This window comes from Indicator indicator, chromosome 22 (assembly GCF_027791375.1).
Source record: "Indicator indicator isolate 239-I01 chromosome 22, UM_Iind_1.1, whole genome shotgun sequence".
NCBI lineage: Eukaryota > Metazoa > Chordata > Aves > Piciformes > Indicatoridae > Indicator > Indicator indicator.
Window position 1 is genome coordinate 6,307,854 of NC_072031.1, and position 21,559 is coordinate 6,329,412.

The window sequence follows — 21,559 nt, forward strand, 5'->3', positions numbered from 1 at the left end:
GCTTTTGTGTGTGTATCTGGCCTTTTGTTCCAAGTATTTTAAAAGAAACCTTTAGCATTGTGAGGGTTTATGGAGTTTGATACAGTGGCCCAGTGTCAGATTTGGAATTAAAAGTGCTAAGTGATGCTGCTCAGGAAGACCAGGAGTGGGGCTTTGGCAAATGATGGTTAAAACTTTTGTCTGGCCAAGAGGTCACAGCATCACCGTGAGTTTCAGGGTCCTCAGCGAGGTAAGGGGAGAAAAGCTGCAACAGATGCCTGCAGAGTTTGTTGCCCTTCAAACTGAAAAAAAAAATAACGAAGGGGATCAAGCTAACTTAAAAGAACCCCCTGGAAGCTGCTGGCGGGGCCAGCCAGGAGCCGGCGGCTGCAGGGCCCAGGCCGTCTCCAGGCGCCGGCCGGTCCGCAGAGGCCGGCGAGTGACAGCGCTCGGCCCACGGTACGATGCTCCTGGCCGAGGAGGCAGCCAGGCCCGGGGCTGCCCTGCGGGGAGCAGCGGAGAGGTGCCGGGGCTTTGGCGGGCGTGGGGGCGGAGGGGGAGCTGGAAATCTCGGTAGCCTCGGCCAGTCCCAGCCCCAGAGACACACACACACACACAGAGGAGGAGAAGCCGCCGCTGCCGCAGCTAGGAACATGAATCCCCCCCCCGCGGCAGGTCGGATCACCTCGGCTCCATGGTGAGGAGGAAGAAGAGCCCCTCTGGGCCCCGAGAACCGCGGAATGGGTAGGATGGGGGGCGAGCAGCTGGCCCGGCCCGGCCGCGCTGCCCTGCTCCGCTCCGCCGGGCTTGGCGGCTGCCTTTCCTCTCAGCGGCTGTTGAGCGCTTCCACACGCCCGAGTTTGGCTGGGCGATTTCTCCGCCAAAGGCGCCCCGAACCCCTTTGGGAGGGTGCCGGAGGGTTGCCGGGGAAGCCTGGCTGCCTTTTGGGCCGGTTTGGGGTGGGTTCCGGCGAGGCTTTTCCCCTCCCGCCTTCGGCACAGGTTGTTGGGTCGGGACAGCAAACGAAAGGGGATTTAGTAACAAACAACGGCGGCCATGTTGAGAGGAATTTCTGCAGCTAAACTTCTCCCTTCTCAGCCCAGGGATTTTTCTCCTTCTCTGGGGGGCTTCCTGGCCTGACTCTGTGCCCCTCTCTCTTCTCTCTCTCCTCCTCAACAGGATGACAGTGAAACTGGGAGAGAGCAGCGGGGAGGAAGGGGTGAAAAAGCTGGGCAAGAGAGTAGGAGGAGATGAGGAGTCCCTGGAAGAAGAAGGGGCAGGAGGAGGAGGAGAGGCAGCTCCAGGCAGCAGCAACACAAAGAAAGAAGAGAAGATTATTAACAACAACACTAACAGCAGCCCCCCACCAAACCCCAGTTTATCACAGGCCCCAGCCTCCCTCCAGCCTTCCCACAGCCAGGACCAGCATCATTTTCTCAGGTCCAGCGTCAGACCTCAGAGCAAGAGGCTGAAGAAGGATTCCCAGGCATCCTCTTCAATTGGCAGCAGCACTGCTGCAAAAGGCAAAGGTACTGTATTTTGTCACCCTTAAAACATGCAGGCAAGGGAGGTGTGTGTGTGGGGAGTCACCTGTGGGTTTGGGGGTTGTCATTCTCCTCCTGTAGGTGCCATCTTTTGTTTGCTTTGGGGGAAGGTGTTCTGGGGCTTGTTTCTCACAGTAGCTGAAATAGTCTTTGTGTCCCAAGGCTTCAGCTTCTTTGCTGTCTGCTATCCTCTTTCCACTTGCAGGAATGGAGGGTTTGGATGTGTGTGTGGAGGAGGGAGAATTCTCTATTATTGAACCAAGCCTTTGATTCCTGCATTTCATCTCTTGCGTTTTAGGAGATTCCTGAATGTTGATTAGGAAATTAGACTGTAGCTATCCGTGTAATCAGATGGCTGCACTCTCAGTACTCTTCTTGATTTGCCCCAATATTTCTGTAACCGTTTTGCTCACAGAACTCTTGTGGAAACAGCTATGAAATACACATTGACATACTTGGTTTTGAGCTTTTATGAGTCCTTCATTACTGTTTCAGAGCAGTTTGGGCCTTTCCGTGTAATTTGAGTTTTTAAGGTGGTTTTGCATACATCTAAATGTCTGTATGTGTGTACATACATCCATATGCTTTTTCACTCTAACATTACGGATAAGAATTTGATTTATTTCAAAGCTGTTTTTTAGATGACTTGTCAGAAGACAACCAGGGATTTTGAGTATCTTGGTGCTTAGCAGCTACTGGATGACACCTGGCACTGGAGTTGAGCTGTACTTGAGACTGATTTTTGGATGCCTTGTGCATAAGCACTCGAAGTGTTACTTTCTGTTAACTTTGGGGGGAAAAAACAACAGCACTTGGAGATTTCTTCAGCATTTGAAATAACAAAATTTACTTGTCTGATGAACACTCCATGTAGCATAAATGTCTTGGAGTTCACCTCACTTTTGGTCCATTGCAGTAGTGTGCACACGCTGGACACTGGGTAGACGTTTTGAGTTGTGATAATTTTGTGTTACAGTATTAAAACAGTGCAAAATGTGATATTTTAGTTTTTGCCACACCACAAAAGAATTACTTAACTCATTGACAGTTAGTTTATATAATTGACTGAAACATTTTTTAATCCCTTAGTCAATCCTCTTTACTCTCTGAACTTTTTAAGTGAAAAACTCATATAGTTGATGTTGGAGGGTAGAACAGAAAGGGCTACATAATTTTTTTCTTCCAGTTGTTCCAAGCCAAATAAAAACCCAGATGGAATATCCAGCAGTGTTTAGCTACAGATCATTATTTCAAGGTTTGTCAGTAGTACTAAGTGTGAGGAAGTGTTTCTTTGGAATGCATGTTGTCCATGATGGACAATTCACATACATGCATGTGAAATGATTCCATTGCTCTGGAAGCATTTACACGTGTGAACAAAGTACACACAGCTTCGTGCACGTACATACTCGTGTTTGAACGCTTGTACATGAACATTCATGTCCAATTTTAGAGCAGCAGGATGGTTTTTAACTGGGTGTATTGACAGCTGAAAAGGAAGCTTGGTTTGTTTTTCAGTTCGGATTCCAAAATAACCCTAATAAAACTATGTGTGCAGGATGGAAAATGTTATTTCAGTAATCAGCTTGTGATCACTGTGCCTGACTTCGTTGTCAAGTTTGGGGGAATTTCTTAATTGAGGGTGACAGTCAGTGGTGGAATTCTGGTTATGCTTTTACGTTTTGAATTTTAGGAGCAACCACAGCTCTGCCTGGCCAGTTTTGATGTGAATATATTAAAGTCGATGTCTAATACAGTTGAGATTGTAACTGTTTGATCTTGGAGAGCAGAGCCATGGAGTGGGATGCTTTCTAATTTAGGTTCTTTACATTCAGGGAAGCACTGAGAGGTTTTCTAGTCTTGTCTCCATTTTCCCTAATGGAATGTCTTGTGATCAGAATTTATAGGGCTTTACACTCTGAGTGAAGCGTCTCACAGAGCTAGCCTCCAATAGGGAACTGACTGAAGGGTGAAGATTACTAATAAAGATTGAGGATAAATCATTCCACTTGCTGTTCCACCAACTTTCTCCTCTCTCTGTAAATACGAAAATGTGTGTGCCTTAGATCAGCTCTGACAGCTGGAAGAGTTTCCATTTTGCATGGCACACGTGGGGTGATGGCTGCAAAGGTAATTTTTAACATTGGCCATCAGGAAGGAGTGGCAAGACCACCCTTACACCTGGTCCAGTGAAACCAGAAAGCTGGTTTTTGTTGTAGCCTCACAGTAATGTCATGTAACACTTAAAATTTTACTAAAGTGGTCCTGATTTTAGTATCTGTGTTCTGAAGTGAAAACTCTTTCACAGGCTATTATTAAGGAGCGTAGTCAATAAACTTAATTTCTTTCAAATTGTAATTACACAGCAGGCATTGGCTTGTCCTAATCCTATCTTTAAAAAAGCTTTGGAAATATTAATTTTTTCTGTTACAGATCCCTTTTTCGTTCTGGCTTTTAGGGTGCTTCATTGTAGCAGACACATTATTGATTAAATAAATTTTACTGTAAACTGGGAGTTTTCCTACTCAGCAGCTGCTTACCTTACTGTGGTTTCAGAGAAGATTGTTAATGATAATAGTTCTCAAATTCTGCCCAGTAGAATCTATAAACATATTGATAGTTTTTGGTTTAGTTTCATGTGATCTTGAATTGACTTTTTGGATTCTGTTTCTGAGTGGATTCTGGTTCTGAGTTGCATGTTTGAGTTGATGGCAAAACTGACAAAATAGTGTAGTAAAATAAAGTCTGAAAAGTGTTTCACTCCAAACAGCCAAGCTGTTTGGATTGCTGAAAGTTTATCAAATTTCCTGCACAAATACCTAAATTAGGCATTTTTTTCCCCAGAATGATTATTGTCTTCTCTTCAAATGCCAGTCATGTTTTTATTGCGTTTTCAAACTCATAATGTATACCTCAAAGATGCATGCCTTTTGAAGTGTGAATGCTTGGGAGTAAGTCTTGCATGAAGTGAGAGGAGGAACTTGAAGGAATTGTGGAGTAGAAGTGGTTTATTATGAGAAGCTGAGTGGCTCATTGAGGGAGAAGCAGCAGAGCACAGTTGAAACAGAGGGATTTTTGGGGTAGTTTACTTCTCAAGCACAAATACACCAGATGTTTGCTGAGCACACGTTTTAAGGTGTCTTTTGAGGCTTTTTCCTGTGAAGCAGGAGTAGTTAGATGTATGTATATTGGTGGCCACATTGGAACACCTTGCCATCATGTGCTGTAGATTCAGTCTGAACTAGAGTGTGCCTATTTTCTGAATGCAGAGTGAAGTCAGGAGGATATAGTAGCAAAGTCTAATGGTGAGCTGAAGCTTGAAGATGTCTTTCATGTCCAGATTTTTTAATAAATTGTGTAAAATGAACCTAACCAGTATTTGAATTTGTTTAGCAGTAATGAGCAGTTCATTCTTGACAGTAAATTGTTCAGCTGAAAGCTTTAATTGAATTAAAATATTCCATCTTTTGACATTGTTTCAAACTTGCTGTAAAGCAGTCCACTTTGAGCCCACCAAAGTTGCATGTCTCATAGCATGTGGGTTAAATTAACTACTATATTCTCCAGTGGAGAGGATATATATACCAAGATGCATGTACTTAAAACAAATTTTTCTTGTATCTTCCCAAATGTGTATGCTGCAGAATGTATTGTAGCCTTCATTGAAATTTCAGTTCTTCAGCATTATTTCTCCAAGGCATAAATGACTGTTTAAAAAAACCTACTGGCACAGTCCCTTGTTCTATTAATCTCCTTAATTCTCTCCATCTTGTTTACTTCATCTCCATCTTGGTGCTTTTTCCATCCTATCCTGGCATGCTTTCATTTGTTCTTTACCCTCCCGTTGAATCCAGCTCTTCCTCCTTCCTTTGAAAGTGGCTCAGGACCAGAACTTGGCAGTATCTCATCCTGCACCATGAGAGGACAATTTTTGCATGTGCCCTGTGCAGTGGGTACTGAACTTTGAAGGGTGCCTCCCTGCGAGGTTGTACAACCACATGGTTTAGGTGGAATTTCATACTAGGCATTATGGATGTTTTCTAATAGAAGAGCAATAGAATAATGATTTACTGAGAGAGTAACCAAATTTATGATAAAGGTGTTTATTTTCTACAGCAGCGTTTGGTTAGCTTAACCAGTACTGCATTTGATAGCTCAAGTATGTACTGTCAGTAGAAAGGAAGCCTTTGGTGCAGTTTTGTTTGTAGACTCCTGTTGAGAATTGACACTGTATGTGTTTAAACATGTTCAGCTACATCTTAGTTGTTAAATCTTTTAGATATCAAGAGCAAGAAGAAGCTAGACTATCTGTGTCCAAAATTCCTGGTGTTATTTCATAAAGGGAGCACTACATGGTACAACCATGCAACATGCCAGAAGTGGTGCTAGACATGCCCTTCTAGGAGTCCGTGCTGTTTACTGTGGAGGCAAGCAAGGTAGAAGTTAGTTTTCATATTACAATGTTGACATTCAAAATGAAGCATTGACTGTCTCTCTCCCTCTCTCATCTGTATTCTCAGCTACAATTCTTGGAGGTGAAAGCAAACTGGATCTGGCCTGCAGCTTTGTTGGGTTGTCCTTCCACAGAACAAATGTCTTTACTTGAAAGCCTGAAGTACACACTTTCTATGGGATCACCCAGTTCCTTTCTGCACTGAGGTTCATGATGTGATCTCTGCCTTTAGGAAGAGCCATGACTAGAAATGGGGCTTGGTTACCAAGTCAGATCAACGAGTAAATGCTCATTGATGAGTGCTCTGCCCTCAGAGTAGCAGAATGTGCTTGAAGCCTTCTGGAAAGCATAGATCATAGCACCTTAACCAGTTTTGCTGACAGCAGGGAGTTTGATGTCCATTTCCTAAGACAGCTGAGCTCTAGTGCAAGTTTGTGAGAGTAAAACAGTCACTTGAAGGTGTTTGGTGACAGCAGGGGGTTTGATGTCCATTTCCTAAGACAGCTGAGCTCTAGTGCAAGTTTGTGAGAGTAAAACAGTCACTTGAAGGTGTTTGGTGACAGCAGGGGGTTTGATGTCCATTTCCTAAGACAGCTGAGCTCTAGTGCAAGTTTGTGAGAGTAAAACAGTCACTTGAAGGTGTTTTCTGGCATGGCCTCCTTAATGGAAGTCCTTACCAAAACTACTTTTGAGGGTGATCATGTGTGGTTTAGCCTTGCTTAATGGCTCCTGTAGAACCCAAAAGATAAAAAAGACTGTTCTGAAGGAAACTGTATGGCATATTACAAGTTGGCATTTGCATCCTGTACTTGGGGGAGCAAGTTTAGCGTTCTAAGATTGCATTTGGCCCATGGCATGCAAGAGTCTGTGAAAGTGCCACCTCGTTTATAAAGATAATCCCTGATAAATGTTCTACCTGCAGTTTACTGGTGGATCCTCAAGAATTTGAGATTTTGCAAGCTAGGCCTGTAAAACACCAACAAGAGAATCAGCCTTTGTATTGAGGTGCATGGGTGCATGCACTCTGTGGATGTGGAGTCTGTCATAGAAGATGTGAATCAGCTGGCATGTAGGAGCTGCCAGTGGAATATTGAAAACTAAACTCTAGGATGTTGTCTAAAGCCTGGAGGGGAGAACTTAGTGTGGCTATAGCTGAGACACAGGCACTATCAATGACCTGATTATTCCAGGTGTGCAGTGTTCCATTGTTTGCCCTTTCCATATCAGATTTGTAAATTGTAGTGTTTTCATCTTTGTATGTAAACTTTTGCAAGTGTTTGTGTTTTGAATTAAATACAGCTTTTTCTACAGAAAATGTAGTTTGAGGTGATGTTATGCCAGTCACAGATAAATGAAGCTCTAATAACAGGGTGTATAGGTGGGGAGGGAACACTGAATAGAAGGAATGATTCAGTATCTCTGAAACACTGGTGTTCTGATCTGTGGTTTTGTTGGGAGTTACAGTTCAAATCCCAAGTACAGAAACTTGATGCATCTGCAAACTGTGGGTTGAAAGCTGAGTGAAAGTACTGAGAACTTACAAGTCCAAGCTTGGGGCTTTGTTCTTTGTCTGCAGGTGCTGGTGCTCATGTTCTGCTGCATCCTGGAGTGGAGGGAAGAAGTCATAGCTTTGATTGTGTGGATGTCCAGGGCAGTGGCTGGGTGATGAGTGAGAATGACCATCTTGTCTTTGTCTCATCTGCAGTGTTCTCCTTTTATAAATAATTTTACTTGCCATTAGTCATCACCATCATCATGTCCTGTAGAATATTAAGTGTATAAAAAGGAACAAAAGAGCAATTATGAGCTATGATTCCTTTGTAGAAGTTTAATCTGGAGTCTTTGGTATGTCCTTGACAGCATTGCCCTGTTTGTTTCACCTTTTGCATACAACTGAAAGGAAATCTGCTGAACTTTGTAATCTTAATAGAATTTGAAGTTTTCACTGATACTTCTGCTTTTTACAAATTTTAATAACGAAAACATCAATATGTGCCAAGTGTACTGCACAAGCTTTAGAAAATCCATGATAACATCTGAACTGTAGGCATCTAAATTTAGGTTTTTACCTATTGGAGTATGTACAGAGTGATGTAAAAGAACCTCCACCCCCACTAAAAAGCCAAACAAACAATTAACCTCCCACATCTGTGATTCCTTTAAATGATTTCTCAGAAATATGAAGGCCTGTGGTCAGAAGATTAACTCTGGAATAGTCTTACAGCTGTCTTTTGATAAAGGATGTCTTCTGCTTTGGGATCTATTAGCAGTAGGAAGTTGTAGATTGAGATTGAGGCCTGATATGTTTGACTTAAGTTCATTGTTTCTTTACCATTCAAATTGTGAAACTCCATTCTCATATTTGCAGAAGAAAGAAGCAGTGCTGTGTCTTAAAATTGTTGGTTTTCTTCTCTGATATCTATTAAAGTGTTCAGGTTTGTCTTACAGTTTCATTTTTTAAAAGGATTTACCTTTATAGTATCAGGATAAAATTGCATAACTTTCAATTATTGTATTGGTGGCTGATGAAGGCGTCAGGAAAAAGTCAAGTTGTTGGAGTTGTCTTTATGTGCATTTTGTTCTAGGTGTCCAATTCTTTTTCATGTTTTGCCTAACACAATTTCCTGTGATGACAGTATTTTTTTTTTCTCCAAAATGGTTTAAGAGTCATTACTAGAAAGAAAAGTAACACAAACCTTAAAGTGGTCACAATATCAGATTTTATATAAAGTGAATATTGTATGCAAGGGGAAAAAAGTAGTACTTTCACCCATTTTACTCTCTTCCAGGTTTGCTTTCAAACGTTCTTTATGTGAACAAACAGCTAGTTTAGGATTTGGAGAAATGTGGTTTTGTCATCCAAAGGAATTACTTTCAAATTGGAAATGTTAGGATTTACATACAAGTCTTTCAAATCTCTGAGGCACAGTAACCCTCTAACAGTTGAGTCTTCTGATACATCTGATTTCAAACAGTATTATATACCTGGGATACCCCAGTTCTTGAAGAAGATATATATGTATGTACTATATATTATAAAAACACTGACAGTAAAGCTGCCTCGTGGAATTGAGGTTTTAAAGATAACTGAGCTTTTAAAGCCTAAATATGAAAGAAAGATCTGTGTATAAAATTTTGGGAAACTAGTTGAGACTGCTGTGTTGTACAAGCTGGATCTACAAGCAAAGAAAGTAAAGCAAGCCAATTTGTCATGAGGTGAAACACTAAACATGAAATGCATTTTTTCCAATAACTGGGAAAATGAAAACAGTAGTAGGCATTCTTTACAATGAGCAGTGTATGTTTGATGTTGAAGGTTTCTGTACGTGAGTCTGTTGGTAAGGACAGGCAGATCTTGAGCAACACTTGTCAGCAAAACTGAGGCTGTTCTGGAAATGCAACTTACTGAGCATGGTTACATTTTCATAGGAAAAAAATGAGGGCACTTCTTGGGAGGTCTCTTTGTTTTGGATGTGCATTCTAGTGATCTCTTACAGTGTCACACCGTGCATAATGTTTAGTTTGATTTCTGCTGCAATTAAATCACAGGTTTAAGGTTAGTTGAGAGTGGTTTTGCTGATGAAAATGTCTTTGAAAGACTATGGCTTTCAAAGGTGCTTTTTTGAAGAGGCTTTTTCTTCTGAAAATGGTATGCAATATTACTGCATTGTATGTAGCTCTCACCTTCCTGCAGCTTCCCCTACTTCCCCTTGTCCCCTGTTTGCATAAACAAGAAATTTTCACTGAGTTCCATCAGGCTATAATTTCATTTTGTATTTCTGAGCTCGGTGTTTTTCTTCTGATGCATGTTCTTTGGAATGTTGATAACTGACAAAGGTGCAATCAAGATCACACTTCTCTGCCTTTTCCCAAAATCCATACCAGGATTTGGGGATGGAGAAGGCATTGGGACTTGCCATTCTTGGGATACCTTGAATTATCCTAGCTGATGCTCTTTACACAATCAGACTTTTCATGGATGCTGATCCGTTATCACGATGAACTGAGGCAGACATCTTTCAACACTTTTGTTACCACAGTTATTGCAGAGGCAGTAGGACAGAGACCAAAGCTGAGGACATGACATTAAGTGTATGTTCTCTTGGTCGTTAGTTTCCTTTATTGCTTGCATCAGCCTTCAGCATTGCTCAGAATTTCCCCTCAGGTGCAAAGGGGCAACTGCAGAGTGCATCACTGTACAAGCATCAGAGAGTGTATTGTCTTTTAGAGGCTACTTCGGTGTATTCTTGCTTATCTGTCATCTCTCTCAAAGTACAAAACTAAGCCGTTGAAACCTTCCCCTTATCTTTTGCTCTTCGAGATTTTATTTCTTTAAAACAAACCTTGTTATTTGCCCATTGTATTTCAGATAAAATACCTTGAAAAAACCTGATAGATGCGGGAGTGGTGAAGGAGAAAAATCTAAGTTCTTCCCTTATCCCTTTTCGTGAATCCTCTGTGATGGTTTAATGTTTGTTCTGCTCATGTTTGGTGTTTTTGCAGCAGCAGATAATGGAGGGACTACAACTGGTGGCACATCAGGAATTCCTCCCAGTAATCCTTCAGGGAATTCCAAGTCAGCAGCAAGGAACCTGGGCTCTGCAACTGGAGAGAAGGAAGAAGGAAAGAAGGTCAGACGGCAGTGGGAATCGTGGAGCACAGAGGACAAAAATACTTTCTTCGAGGGACTGTATGAGGTACATGCAGGGGAAGACAGCAAGCTTAGATGGCTTCACAAATGTTGTACTTCTAATAACTGGAACATGAAATTTACTATAAACAAAAGTGAAGGTGTTATATATTCTGGGCTTTTCATAGGCTTTTCATTTATTGTAGTCAGAAATAGAGGAAGGGAGAAACACAGAGGAAAGTAAAGAAAGCCAAGTGAGACAATTGGGACTTTCGGTTCTGCGGTTCAGCACATTTATGAGTGGAGTTTTGTTTTTCAGTTTTTATTTTGAAAGACTTCAAGAAATGGGAACATAATTTATTTGGCATCTGTAACACATTTCATATAAAATGAAGGAAACCAATTTCATTCTTTTGTTGTTGAGTTCTGATACTCAAGAAGCTTGTTTGCGAGTGCTGAAATCTACTTTCCCTCAAAGAACCCCCAAGTCCCTCATGTTGTTTGAGTTGTCTTAACCACAAGATGGGTTTATTTGGATTTGTTTTACTTATTCTTCAGCATGGGAAGGACTTTGAAGCTATCCAGAACAACATTGCCCTGAAATACAAGAAGAAAGGCAAACCAGCGAGCATGGTGAAGAACAAGGAACAGGTTCGCCATTTCTACTACCGCACCTGGCACAAGATCTCAAAGTACATTGACTTTGATAACGGTTAGTATGCGCCTGTCGCTGTCTGTGTGCCAGCACGCAGGGGAGGTAGGCACGGTGGAGATGAAAAACACAGACTGAAGATGATGTCTGTGATCGTGTCCTGTTTTCATTCGCATAGCTGAACTGAGGTGTTTTGAAGAATGCTTCTCAGAAGCTGGAGCTTTTATCGCTGCTTTTGTGTGAGGTTACCACACCATCAAAACGCTGATCCCACTGTTAGTGCTGGGGAGAAGCCAGATCCAAGGGCATGTTTTTCTGTTCTCAGAAACATGCTTGGGAAGCCTTTTGTTAGTCAGGCATGCCTTCTTTGATCAAATTGACTCCAACACTGCTTTGCACTTCTTGTGGGAAGGTAGAAATGAATAAGTAGTCCAATACAAGTATAAGTGGTGAAATACTTGCTCACGTTTTAAATAAGCCTGAAATCGTATCACCCGTTCAGAAACATTGGATTCCCAGTGCCATATCCCTCTTCTTACCCTTTCCATCCCCAGCTGGTTGAAGGAAATGGGCCTTGAGAAGTCACAGGAACTGCTAGGGATATTTTGTAACAGTACTAGCACTAGATGATCATTAATAACTGATTTTTGTCAAATGCATACTGTTCTGTAACAAGCAGCGAGAGTTTAAGTCAGTTTGCAGGTAGTCAGGTCCAAAGAGAGGGTTAAATCTATTTGAGAGAGCAGATTTCACTAAGACACAGTTCTTCTGACTTTTTAAGTTATGAAAAATGTCAGTTCTCCTGTTAGCTTGTCAATGAAGTAAAGGCCTCCAGGGCTTTTCTGTCCTGCTGCTGCCAGATTTGAAATTGCATAAATTGTGACAGTTTCAACAGGGATTGAACTTTCTGGTCTTTAAACAACTCTAATATTGGCAAAATTTGGATTATAAATTCATCTATACAGTTTGTGGCCAGAGCCTCTTAAATGAACAAGAACTCATTAATGAGAAATGGGTATGACTGAAAAAAAGTAGAAGGAATGCAAAGGTATTGTGTGTGATCCAGAATGAGTGCAGTAGTTTGATTAAATTTAAGTATTGGTAGAAATAGATGTGCCTGGATTTTGAGATTAAGTGAGTCAAGGACATGTGACTTCTTGATGAATAGACAAATATTTTCAGCTGAGTTGTTGCACTGTCTTTCCTTGCTGTCACAGGTATGTAGGTCTGTTAGCCATAATGTCCACATCGTGTGTGACAGTGAGAAAGGAGGGAAAAAACCCAAACTTGTAAAATTGAATAAAATATGTGTAATTCTGCAAATAAGAATTTAGAATCTAGAGTTTGCATTAAATCTCTGTGGTGCATTGGTGGGTGTAGAAGACACATTCCTACCTTCTGGAAAATTCTGACCTGCTTCTTAGTTTTCATATAAGAAAGAGTTGGGTATGCATTTTCTTGGGGACATTTGGAGATTTCCTTCAGTGATTGTGAAGGCCTAAGCGTTATTAGATTTATCTGTGTTTCAAATTAGCTTTCTTTTGCATATTGTACTGTTGCATATCGGTTTAAACTCTGGGGGGAGCTGCTTTGTTTGATCTAAAAAGTGTAGTTTCTCAGGTGTTTCAGTCACCAAAAGGAAATTGGTGAACCTGTTTCATTACAGTGTTGCTTGAAACAGAACTTACTCTTACCCTTGCTGTTTCTCACTGAAAACACAGATCACCTTCTTTTTGGGGTTGTCTTATCTGCAGTGTATGAGTATCTGCAGTCTGCATCTCACTTACACCTTTTCTGCTTTACAGTTTTTTCTCAAGGGCTGAAAAAATCCTCCCTGGAGCTTTACGGCTTAATCTGCTATGGGGAGCTAAGGAAAAAGATTGGGGGATGTGAGTACAAATGACTTTAAATTACTTCTATATGGTAGAATCAGAAGTAGTTCATCCCTTGAAGCTGGCAGTGTCTAGTACAGTTTGACTTTTGAGTTATTCAGAGTTTGTGTTCATTGTTTTTTCTCTTGCAGGAATCTGTGGTATCATTTTCTCATTAAATGTATTTTTTTATTTAAAGCCCTTCTTAGTTTGCTGCACGAGTCCCCTTTTTGTTTGACAGATTTCTTTAGCTTTTGCCATCTGTGGAATGCTGTGCACATAATACCCACAGATGACAGGTAAATGGACATGCAGCCTACATTATCTGTTGGCTTTATTGTTCCTGAAAACTAAACAATGCACTGTGTAAATGATATCATCTGCGCTCACTCCTGCCTACGCAATCAAAATCTGGGGTGGTGCCTTTCTCTAAGTTATTCTCTAAACCTTTACTTACTGAACCTTGAAGATAAAAAAGTATTACAAATCATAATCAGAAATACCAACTTTACTGACTAACCAGGACAATTCTGGCCATGTCAGTCCAGGAGGCTGGTTTTTCCCAGAAGAATGAGTGTAGACAGGTGAGTCTATGCTGTACCAGTGCTCCCCCATTTTCTGGAAGTCAGTGAGTTATGTTAGCAAGATACCTGAATTTAGGCTTAGTACTGTGTTCATCGAGTCATAGACTGGTTCAGCAGTGATGCCTGCAACTAGAACATCTTGCTCAGCCCCAAACAACCTGAACTGGAATGATTCCAGGGATGGGACACTGACTTTTTGTCCGTTTCTTCAAAGATCTCCAGTTTGTTAATTCATCTTGAAGCAATTTTGAACTGTTTCATGACAAAGAAGGTGCAGAGGCAAGACAGATTGCATTGTCAGTAGAAACTAGTATTAGTTTTTCTTTCCTGTATCCACATCATGTCTTAAAAGCATCAACAGCCCCTCCTTGCTGTGCCTGGGAACAAGGTTTTACACAGTCACCATGGCAATGCATGCATCCTCTGTGCTTCTGTCTTTTTATAACTTTGGTTCTTGGTTGTGTGTTTTACCCATCGTCACTTGCAAAATTCTGGTCTCCAAGACCAAATAGTTTAAGCAGCCAACCTCTCCACACCCAGTTTGAGAGGTCAGCTGTGCAGCTGCTGAAAGTCACTACTACTCTCTGTTTTTTTTGTTTGGTTGGTTGGGTTTTTTTTTTTTTTAAATCTTGTGGTGTTCACCAAGTGCTGTCTTGCCAGAGGTTGAGATGACTTACTGGGAGCTACTGAGACAGGAAAACATGTCAGGAATATATCCAGCATTGCCAGAGGAGGTTAATTGCTCATTAAATAGATCTGGGCCTAACTGTCATAGGGAATATTAAGCAAGTTAGCATATTGTCCCTTTAAAAAATGTGCTGTATAATGCTCAGAAGCAAAGTGTGGGTTACATATGCATTGTAGGGGTTGTTGTTACTTTTGGGTATTGCATTCAGCACAGCTCTTTCATTGTGCTGTGCTGCCTTAGCAACAGAGGTTGAGCAGGAAGCTTTTTGATACTGCAGTGTCAGATTAATGCCCAGCAATCCAAGATGACTGTAGCACCTAAACTAGGGTCATTTAATCCATGAGCAAAATGTAATTTTTACAGCCCGGATTGTGTAAATCCTGCACGTTATGAAAGCAGAAGCTTTCTAGAAAGGTATGATAGAGCTCATTTATGAACATTAATCCTGTGTGAGAATAAAATGTAATAGCTTTGAAAACTGAGGAGGACATGCAAAAAAGGTCATGACTACATTGCTTTAAATGCTAATTCCCTGTTGTCCCATTCCATGTAAAGGTATGGATGACAAGAACGCAGCTAAACTCAATGAGCTCATTCAAGCTGGGTAAGTAACAACTTCTTCCTGAAGAAGTTCCTGACTGTTTTACCTTACATAAAATGGATACTACTTGTTGTACCTTCCTATTTTTTACTAACTGGGTTTCCAGATGAGTTCCTTGCAGTTTATGAACCTTTGATCTCATGGGAGGTACACTTTGTATGATGTGCTGTTGAGTTGCAGGTCTTGAGTGTGATGATTTGTGACATCAGTTGTTCCTCCTTCTGTCAACTGCAAAGGTTGAAATGTGAAATTGTCATTTCTTAGGGTTTTGTACAATTAAGAAAATCTTAGCAGTATGTTTATTTTCATCCAAGGAAATTGTTCTTAAAGCAGATTGCTTCTTTAAATTGTAATTGCTAGTTAAAATGGGCCTGGGATAAGGTGTTTTTCCATAGTGTTCTAAGTATCTCTCAGAACTCTGGATACAGGCAGGTATCTCACTTTGTGTTGTGCTGAAGAACCTTTCTAATGCATCAGCCAAGGACAGTAAACCATAATAAATGAGACTGATGACTTTTAGCAAGCTGAGGTCTAGGGCTTTGCATGATTAAGGCCTTAGTTCTTCTAATTAATTGTTAATGAGAGTTAATGATTTCTATGAAGTGTAGGTGTTGATTCCATAAAAGCCAGTCTTTAATGAGACATTTTGGAGACAGGAGTCTTGGCATTTGAAAATATTAATGCTAATCTTCTGATCATAAACTGGGGTGTACCTAATAGTCACCATTCTTAGGCAGTTCAGCAGTAGGTGCTCTTGCACAGGCATTTAGTCTGCCAGGTGGAAGACACGTCTTTGCTTCCCTTTTTGTCCTGTATCTCTTGCCACATTTGGTGGGTAAACTTTGTCAGTCAAGCAAAGTGTAGAGAAATGGGTTTCACATTTCCATCTTCATTACCACCTGCATGCCTGCACCATCTGAATGAATCTCCTGCATGTGTCTCACAGTCTCATTGCATATATCCCATTAGGTTAAACTTCCTATCTTGCTCAGTGATGCTACAATTCTGTGATCCCCCTCTATCTGTAAGCAGCTCCTGATTGAGTTCCTAACACACGTTTCCTGTTCCTCAGAGTTCAGTGTGCTTGGCACTATGTTGAAAGTCTTGAGTGAAAGTGAATGCAAAGTAATGACAAATGAAGATGAGCATGCATGATTCTGATGGAGGCAAACATTAGCCTCGTTTAATTGGCAGGAAAGGTCAAGAGAGGTTATGACTGAGGAGCTAGCTACCTGGCAGTTCTCTGCAGGATGGCTCAAGACGCTGGAGTTCCACATTCTAGTTCAGTGCTTGCTCTGCCTGCATTGCACATCATCTCTGGCCTTCTGTGATAATTACATGGGGTGTGGACAAAGAAATGGCCCTCTGATGTGCTCATAAGAAAACAACATTTGAAGTCCTCCTAGCTGAGCTTATAACCCAGGTCACAAATACTAAATAGTGTTGGAAAACTTAATCAATCAGCTGGTTTAAGTGGTGCCAAAGTCTTTGTGTATCATGGCCCTGGCTAGTGCTGGAAGTTAAGGCCATTCACTGCTGTGTAGGTCTCTCTATCTGTCTTCAGCATGCCAGTAACATGTAAGATTAGCCTAGTTCATGGCCTTGTGAATTTGGGATATTTTATAAAATAGATCAGAGTTTAGATATCTATAAATGCAAGGGGAAGATAAGACTCATTCTGTCAGCTTTTGTAACTGGTCTGAGGAGTTCAGCGTGCTCACGTCAACACTGGCCCGCACAACCTGCTTAAAGAAGTTTTCACAATCACTACGCAGGGCAACCACGAAACAAAGATCCCTTAAAAATTGCAGGGGATCTGAATCACTGAATCCAGTCCTCTGTTGCTGTTTTTTCATGACAACACTGATGTTGCTGGATTGTGTGATTAGGATATGCAACAAGAAAGCAAGATTCGTGGTAGCTTATCAGAACTTCTCAGAAACCTATTTGAATAAACTTAAACCAGAGCTTTTTTGTTGTGCTTCACTTTTAGGAGTGAAACATTTTTATTTAACTTGGAATTTGCAGCTATCTTTATATTGTAAAAAAAAAAGAACTAAATTGAGAAAATATTTTCTGGGTATCTTTGTAAATCTGTAGGATTCACGGATGAGTTAAAAACCCCAGCCAGCTCTAATAAACAATTAACAAAACCCTGTAAATACACACAGTTAAAGATCATTACTGCTCAGGGACTGTTAGCCTATGTAAATTTGCAGTTTAACATCCTACTTCCAGGTGCTTTGGTGGATTTGTGTGAGGCTACTGTGAAACTTTTGCACTAGAATGGGAGGGAACTTTAGGCATGACTTTGCTAATCAAGGAAATAGTTGCACCACTTCTGATGGCTGTAATTAACTCCTTGGAAGAACAAAGAGGACAATAATTCTGGCACGTCTTGCAGCAGCATTGTCTTCTGTACAATCATTCTATCACATTCCCTGACTCGATGTTTTCTAGTGGTTGGGTGTACTCGTGCATCTTACCTCAACATACATGAGCTCTAGAAAATTACTACAATGAGCAAGCATTAGTGAAAATAGAGTAAATGTAGCTTTTATTGAATGCCTGTGGTTACAGGCAAAAGATACTTGTGAATCAGGAGGAGATGTTAACTTTGGTGTTAACCCATGTAACAGGAAGAGAGATTTCTAGGAGCAATAGTAAAAGTTGAAGAGTTCTAGTCAGCTGGGTTTTCAGTTACTGTTCTTGAAGGAAGTAATAAACCCTGGGCAAAGATGGAATATCTATCTGGAATCTGTATTTACTGCAAGTTCTCTAGATTCTGCCAAAATCCTTCAGGTTTTGTACCAGGCACTTTTATACTGTACTGCTTCTGACTGCTGGCTGAGAGTGAAGTGGGGGCTTGTGGAAAAAAAAGTGGAGATTCTCCACCTAAAGATTCAAACCCAAGAAAGAAGTTGTCCAAACATTGACCAGCTGAATTTGAGAGCAGCTAATATATTTCTAGAAGCATTTCCTGTTCTCTTTAGTAGCAGAAGCCAGATTAATTTTCAGGCAGGCTTTGGCCCTTCTATTTTCTCCCTGCACAGCCTCACAACAACCCTATAGTCCTTCTGAGTGGCCTGACCCTTCTTCCAATGACCATAAACTCTCCTTTTCTCCCTGCATTGTAACCAAATCTCCCTATCCACCAGGCCCCTTCCCCAACGACTCACCTCCTGGCAGATGGGGCAGCCTGTTCCTGTGCTTTCAGGACTTCTCGAGCAGTTCCAGCCTTCCTGGACCCCTTGGGCCTTCAGGGCTACGTCCCAAGGGACTCTGTCCACCAGTCTTCAAAACCCACTGGCAGTCCCAGATGCAGTTCTGCTGCCCCTCATCTTCACTTCTCCCAGACCTGAGAACTCTCTCATTCATTACTGCTGTGTCCAAGTTGGCCCCAATGGTCACATCCTCCACCCAATCCTTCTCTGTTCACAAACAGCAGGTGCCTTACCTCACCATCTGTGTTAGGAAGTTCTCTTCCACACACTCTAGGAACCTCCAGGACTGCTGCTTCTCTGCTGTGTTATATTTCCAGCAGACCTCAGGGAAGTCGAAGTCCCCCAGGAGCTGGAGGGCCAGAGGTCATGAGCTGTGTGTACATGTGTGGTGTGTTCACCAGCTCCTGTTAATGGTGCCTGTCCTGAGCTCTGTGTACATGTGGTGTGTTCCCCAACTCCTGTTAATGGTGCCTGTCCTGAGCTCTGTGTACATGTGGTGTGTTCCCCAACTCCTGTTAATGGTGCCTGTCCTGAGCTCTGTGTACATGTGGTGTGTTCCCCAACTCCTGTTAATGGTGCCTATCAACTCTTCCGTCCAATCTGCTCAGGGCTACGACTGTTCGGTACAAAGGCAGAAACCTTCGTATCAAAGCTCCGATGTGTAGGGCCTTGAAGAAGCTCTGTGATCCAGATGGTAAGTAAGAGACGCTGGAACACAAAAATTTTAATGGATTGTTACAAGAATATGAGGGAGGCTAGGCCTATTCTGGTGTGTACATCCTTGGTAGGGGAATTGGTGCTATTTGACAGTTGGGCATAGACAGGTCCCTGTTATCCTACTTACCCTGTTTGCTTGTATGAGCCAAATAACTTTGGTGACACTCAGTTCTTTAAGTATTGGAGTCTCAAAGTCTGTTGGTAGCTAGATTGAAAAGGGAGAAGCTATTCCAGGCAAAATTGCTGCTGCTTTTCCAGTTGTGCTTTCACCATGCGTAATCTCTCATGCCAGTGAAGAAGCAGCAGTATATTCTTCAGCACTGAGCACTTCAGATTTTTTTTTCTCTTCTCCTGTTCAGCTGTGTATGAATTTCTTTTTTTTTTTCCTTCCTTTTCCTTTCCCTCCAATAATTAGAATCAGTGCAGCTTAAATACTGTACCTGTTCAAAATTCCCAGCCAAATGATTTTGACCTTGCTTATTCCACTGGAAGCTCCAGTACCACTGCAGTGTCCAAGGGGAAAAATGACCATACTGGACCAGGAGATAATGGAAGGGAGCAGGCTCCACTGGTGGAGCTGAGCTGCCTAGGTTTTCTGTATGTGTAACCTACAGAATGTCTCCAATGCTTTTTTTCATGTAACTGAGGGGTACAGTGTTATGACAGAGTTGTCTTGCTTTGACCCATGCCCTTTGTGCTACGTCTCCCTTCAGGTGTTAGTGATGAAGAAGACCAGAAGCCAGTACGTCTTCCTCTCAAGGTCCCTGTGGAGTTGCAGCCACGAAATAATCACGCATGGGCTCGAGTTCAGAGTCTTGCCCAGAATCCACGGCTTAGGTAATGAAGAGCTGATTGTGCTACTCAGAACAGGAAAATACACAAGCAGCATTCTAGCATCTCCCTCTCTTCAGGGTCCTTTTTGCTAGCTGGGCAGTCCGTGTTTGATAATGCAGTTTGTACTTACTCTGAAGGCTTTGTCCAACCAGAGTGCATGATTGTTGTGAGCATGAGATACCAGACTTGAAAATTAGATTAATATTGCTGCTCTTGGTAGCTCTTAATTTGACTAATGATAGGAGCTTCTAGAGATGAAGATTAATATACTTTGTGCCACCTGCACTGTGCTCTGACAGCTGGGCTTAAGTGCAATGGAGATAAGCAGCACTAGTTGTAAAAAATATATTGAGTGTACCACAAGACAGAGGTACAGGAATGGGAAGTAAACCCATGGCCAAAGGTGCCTGCATCAAGACTCTGAACATGTCAGCTGCAGCACAGAGATGCTAGCAGAAAGGAAGGTGTAACTTTATCACCTTGTGCAATGTAGTTGGTGGTGTTGTTTCAATATCATTGGTGGCTGTTCATCCAAGTACTTATATTTAGTCCAAAACTTGGGGCAGAAAACAGGAGGCCTCTGTGCTGTCGATTGTGCTTTCAGGTGGAATACTGTAGTTTGGTGACCAAAGGTTATGCAGAGAGGCTAACGAGGATTTTTAGCAGTAGGTTTATTTTGTAAAATGCTTTGAGAGCAAAAAGTAAATATTGGGGGGTGTTTTTGTGCCTCTTTTTTTCTTCTACACTTCATGTGGTGGCTTTGTGCCTTCACTGCACTTCTGCAGTTTACCTGAATCTTGTCATCTTTTCCTATGTTCTTTCATCAGGAGAAACTGGTATCTTGACTCGTGGCAACCAGATTTATCTGATAAGCTTCTAGATCTTTCTCAATTGTTTCCTAGATTTTTAAAATTGTGGGATGACATGTTTCTGGTTTTTTTTTGTTTTTGTTTTTCTTGACTTGTTTGTTTTTCTTATTTTGGTATTCACAGGTGAGTTCTCTGTATTGCAGAATGCCAGTTTCTTCCCTAAATTCTCTTGCTGGCATCAGGGCTGCAATTTGAATTTCTGCTGACCTTTCTCTGTTCCCTTGCCTTGTGTCTTCTCCATACAGGATGATTGTGGAGCTACATCGTAAGGTCTCCAGCCTCATTGAGTTCCTGAAGCAGAAGTGGGCTCTCCATGAAGTGCGTATGGTATCCTTCTTCTGCTTAGCTTGTTCTGGATGGTGTGGCCTCGGAGCAGTTCTCTTCCTATTCTAAATTCATTTTTGCAATGGATCTGTGATTCTACCCCATAAATTTACCAGCCCATGCTTAGGAAAGGTAGAGGTCAGTATCTCAGTGTCCCTAGTGGAACCTTTCATGGGAAATCCCATTGTATTCCACTTTCACCTCAGCTCTCTTCTGATCCCCTGAAAAGCTGTTAGCAATAAAGGGAGCTCCCTGCCTTTATTCTGTTTCCTTAAGCAGTGAGTGTAGTCTGTCCCATTAGAGATGGGTGACCACCACAGAAGCCTGGGTAATGACCAAATACTTAGTTTCCAGGTTCAGCAAAGACATTAAAGATTTCCCACTTGCTCTATGCAGCTTAGCAAATGAAGGCTTAAGCTTCTTGACTCAGTAGCTCTGCTGCCTGTTAACTATCTATACAGTCTGAGCCATACAGCTTTAGAGATAGCCCTGCCTCTGACCTTTGATCCATGGAGTAGAAGGATTTGTGAGTTAACAGCCATTCTGTTCTGATGACTGGTATGCTATCTCCTGGTTTTGGTCCTTTAAT

At 41.7% G+C, this 21,559-nt stretch overlaps 1 protein-coding gene across 1 annotated transcript in view; it reads left to right on the forward strand.

Annotated features, from left to right (window-relative positions):
- The first annotated feature begins 1,159 nt into the window (after positions 1–1,159).
- The window catches only part of CRAMP1 (cramped chromatin regulator homolog 1), a 37,039-nt gene continuing 16,639 nt past the window's right edge, over positions 1,160–21,559 (forward strand). Inside the window, exons 1-8 of the mRNA XM_054391164.1 lie at positions 1,160–1,508; positions 10,480–10,673; positions 11,165–11,318; positions 13,064–13,147; positions 14,957–15,005; positions 18,835–18,920; positions 19,657–19,780; positions 20,892–20,973. Of these exons, the coding sequence (XP_054247139.1) occupies positions 1,160–1,508; positions 10,480–10,673; positions 11,165–11,318; positions 13,064–13,147; positions 14,957–15,005; positions 18,835–18,920; positions 19,657–19,780; positions 20,892–20,973 (1,122 nt within the window). The remainder of the gene's footprint in view (positions 1,509–10,479; positions 10,674–11,164; positions 11,319–13,063; positions 13,148–14,956; positions 15,006–18,834; positions 18,921–19,656; positions 19,781–20,891; positions 20,974–21,559) is intronic.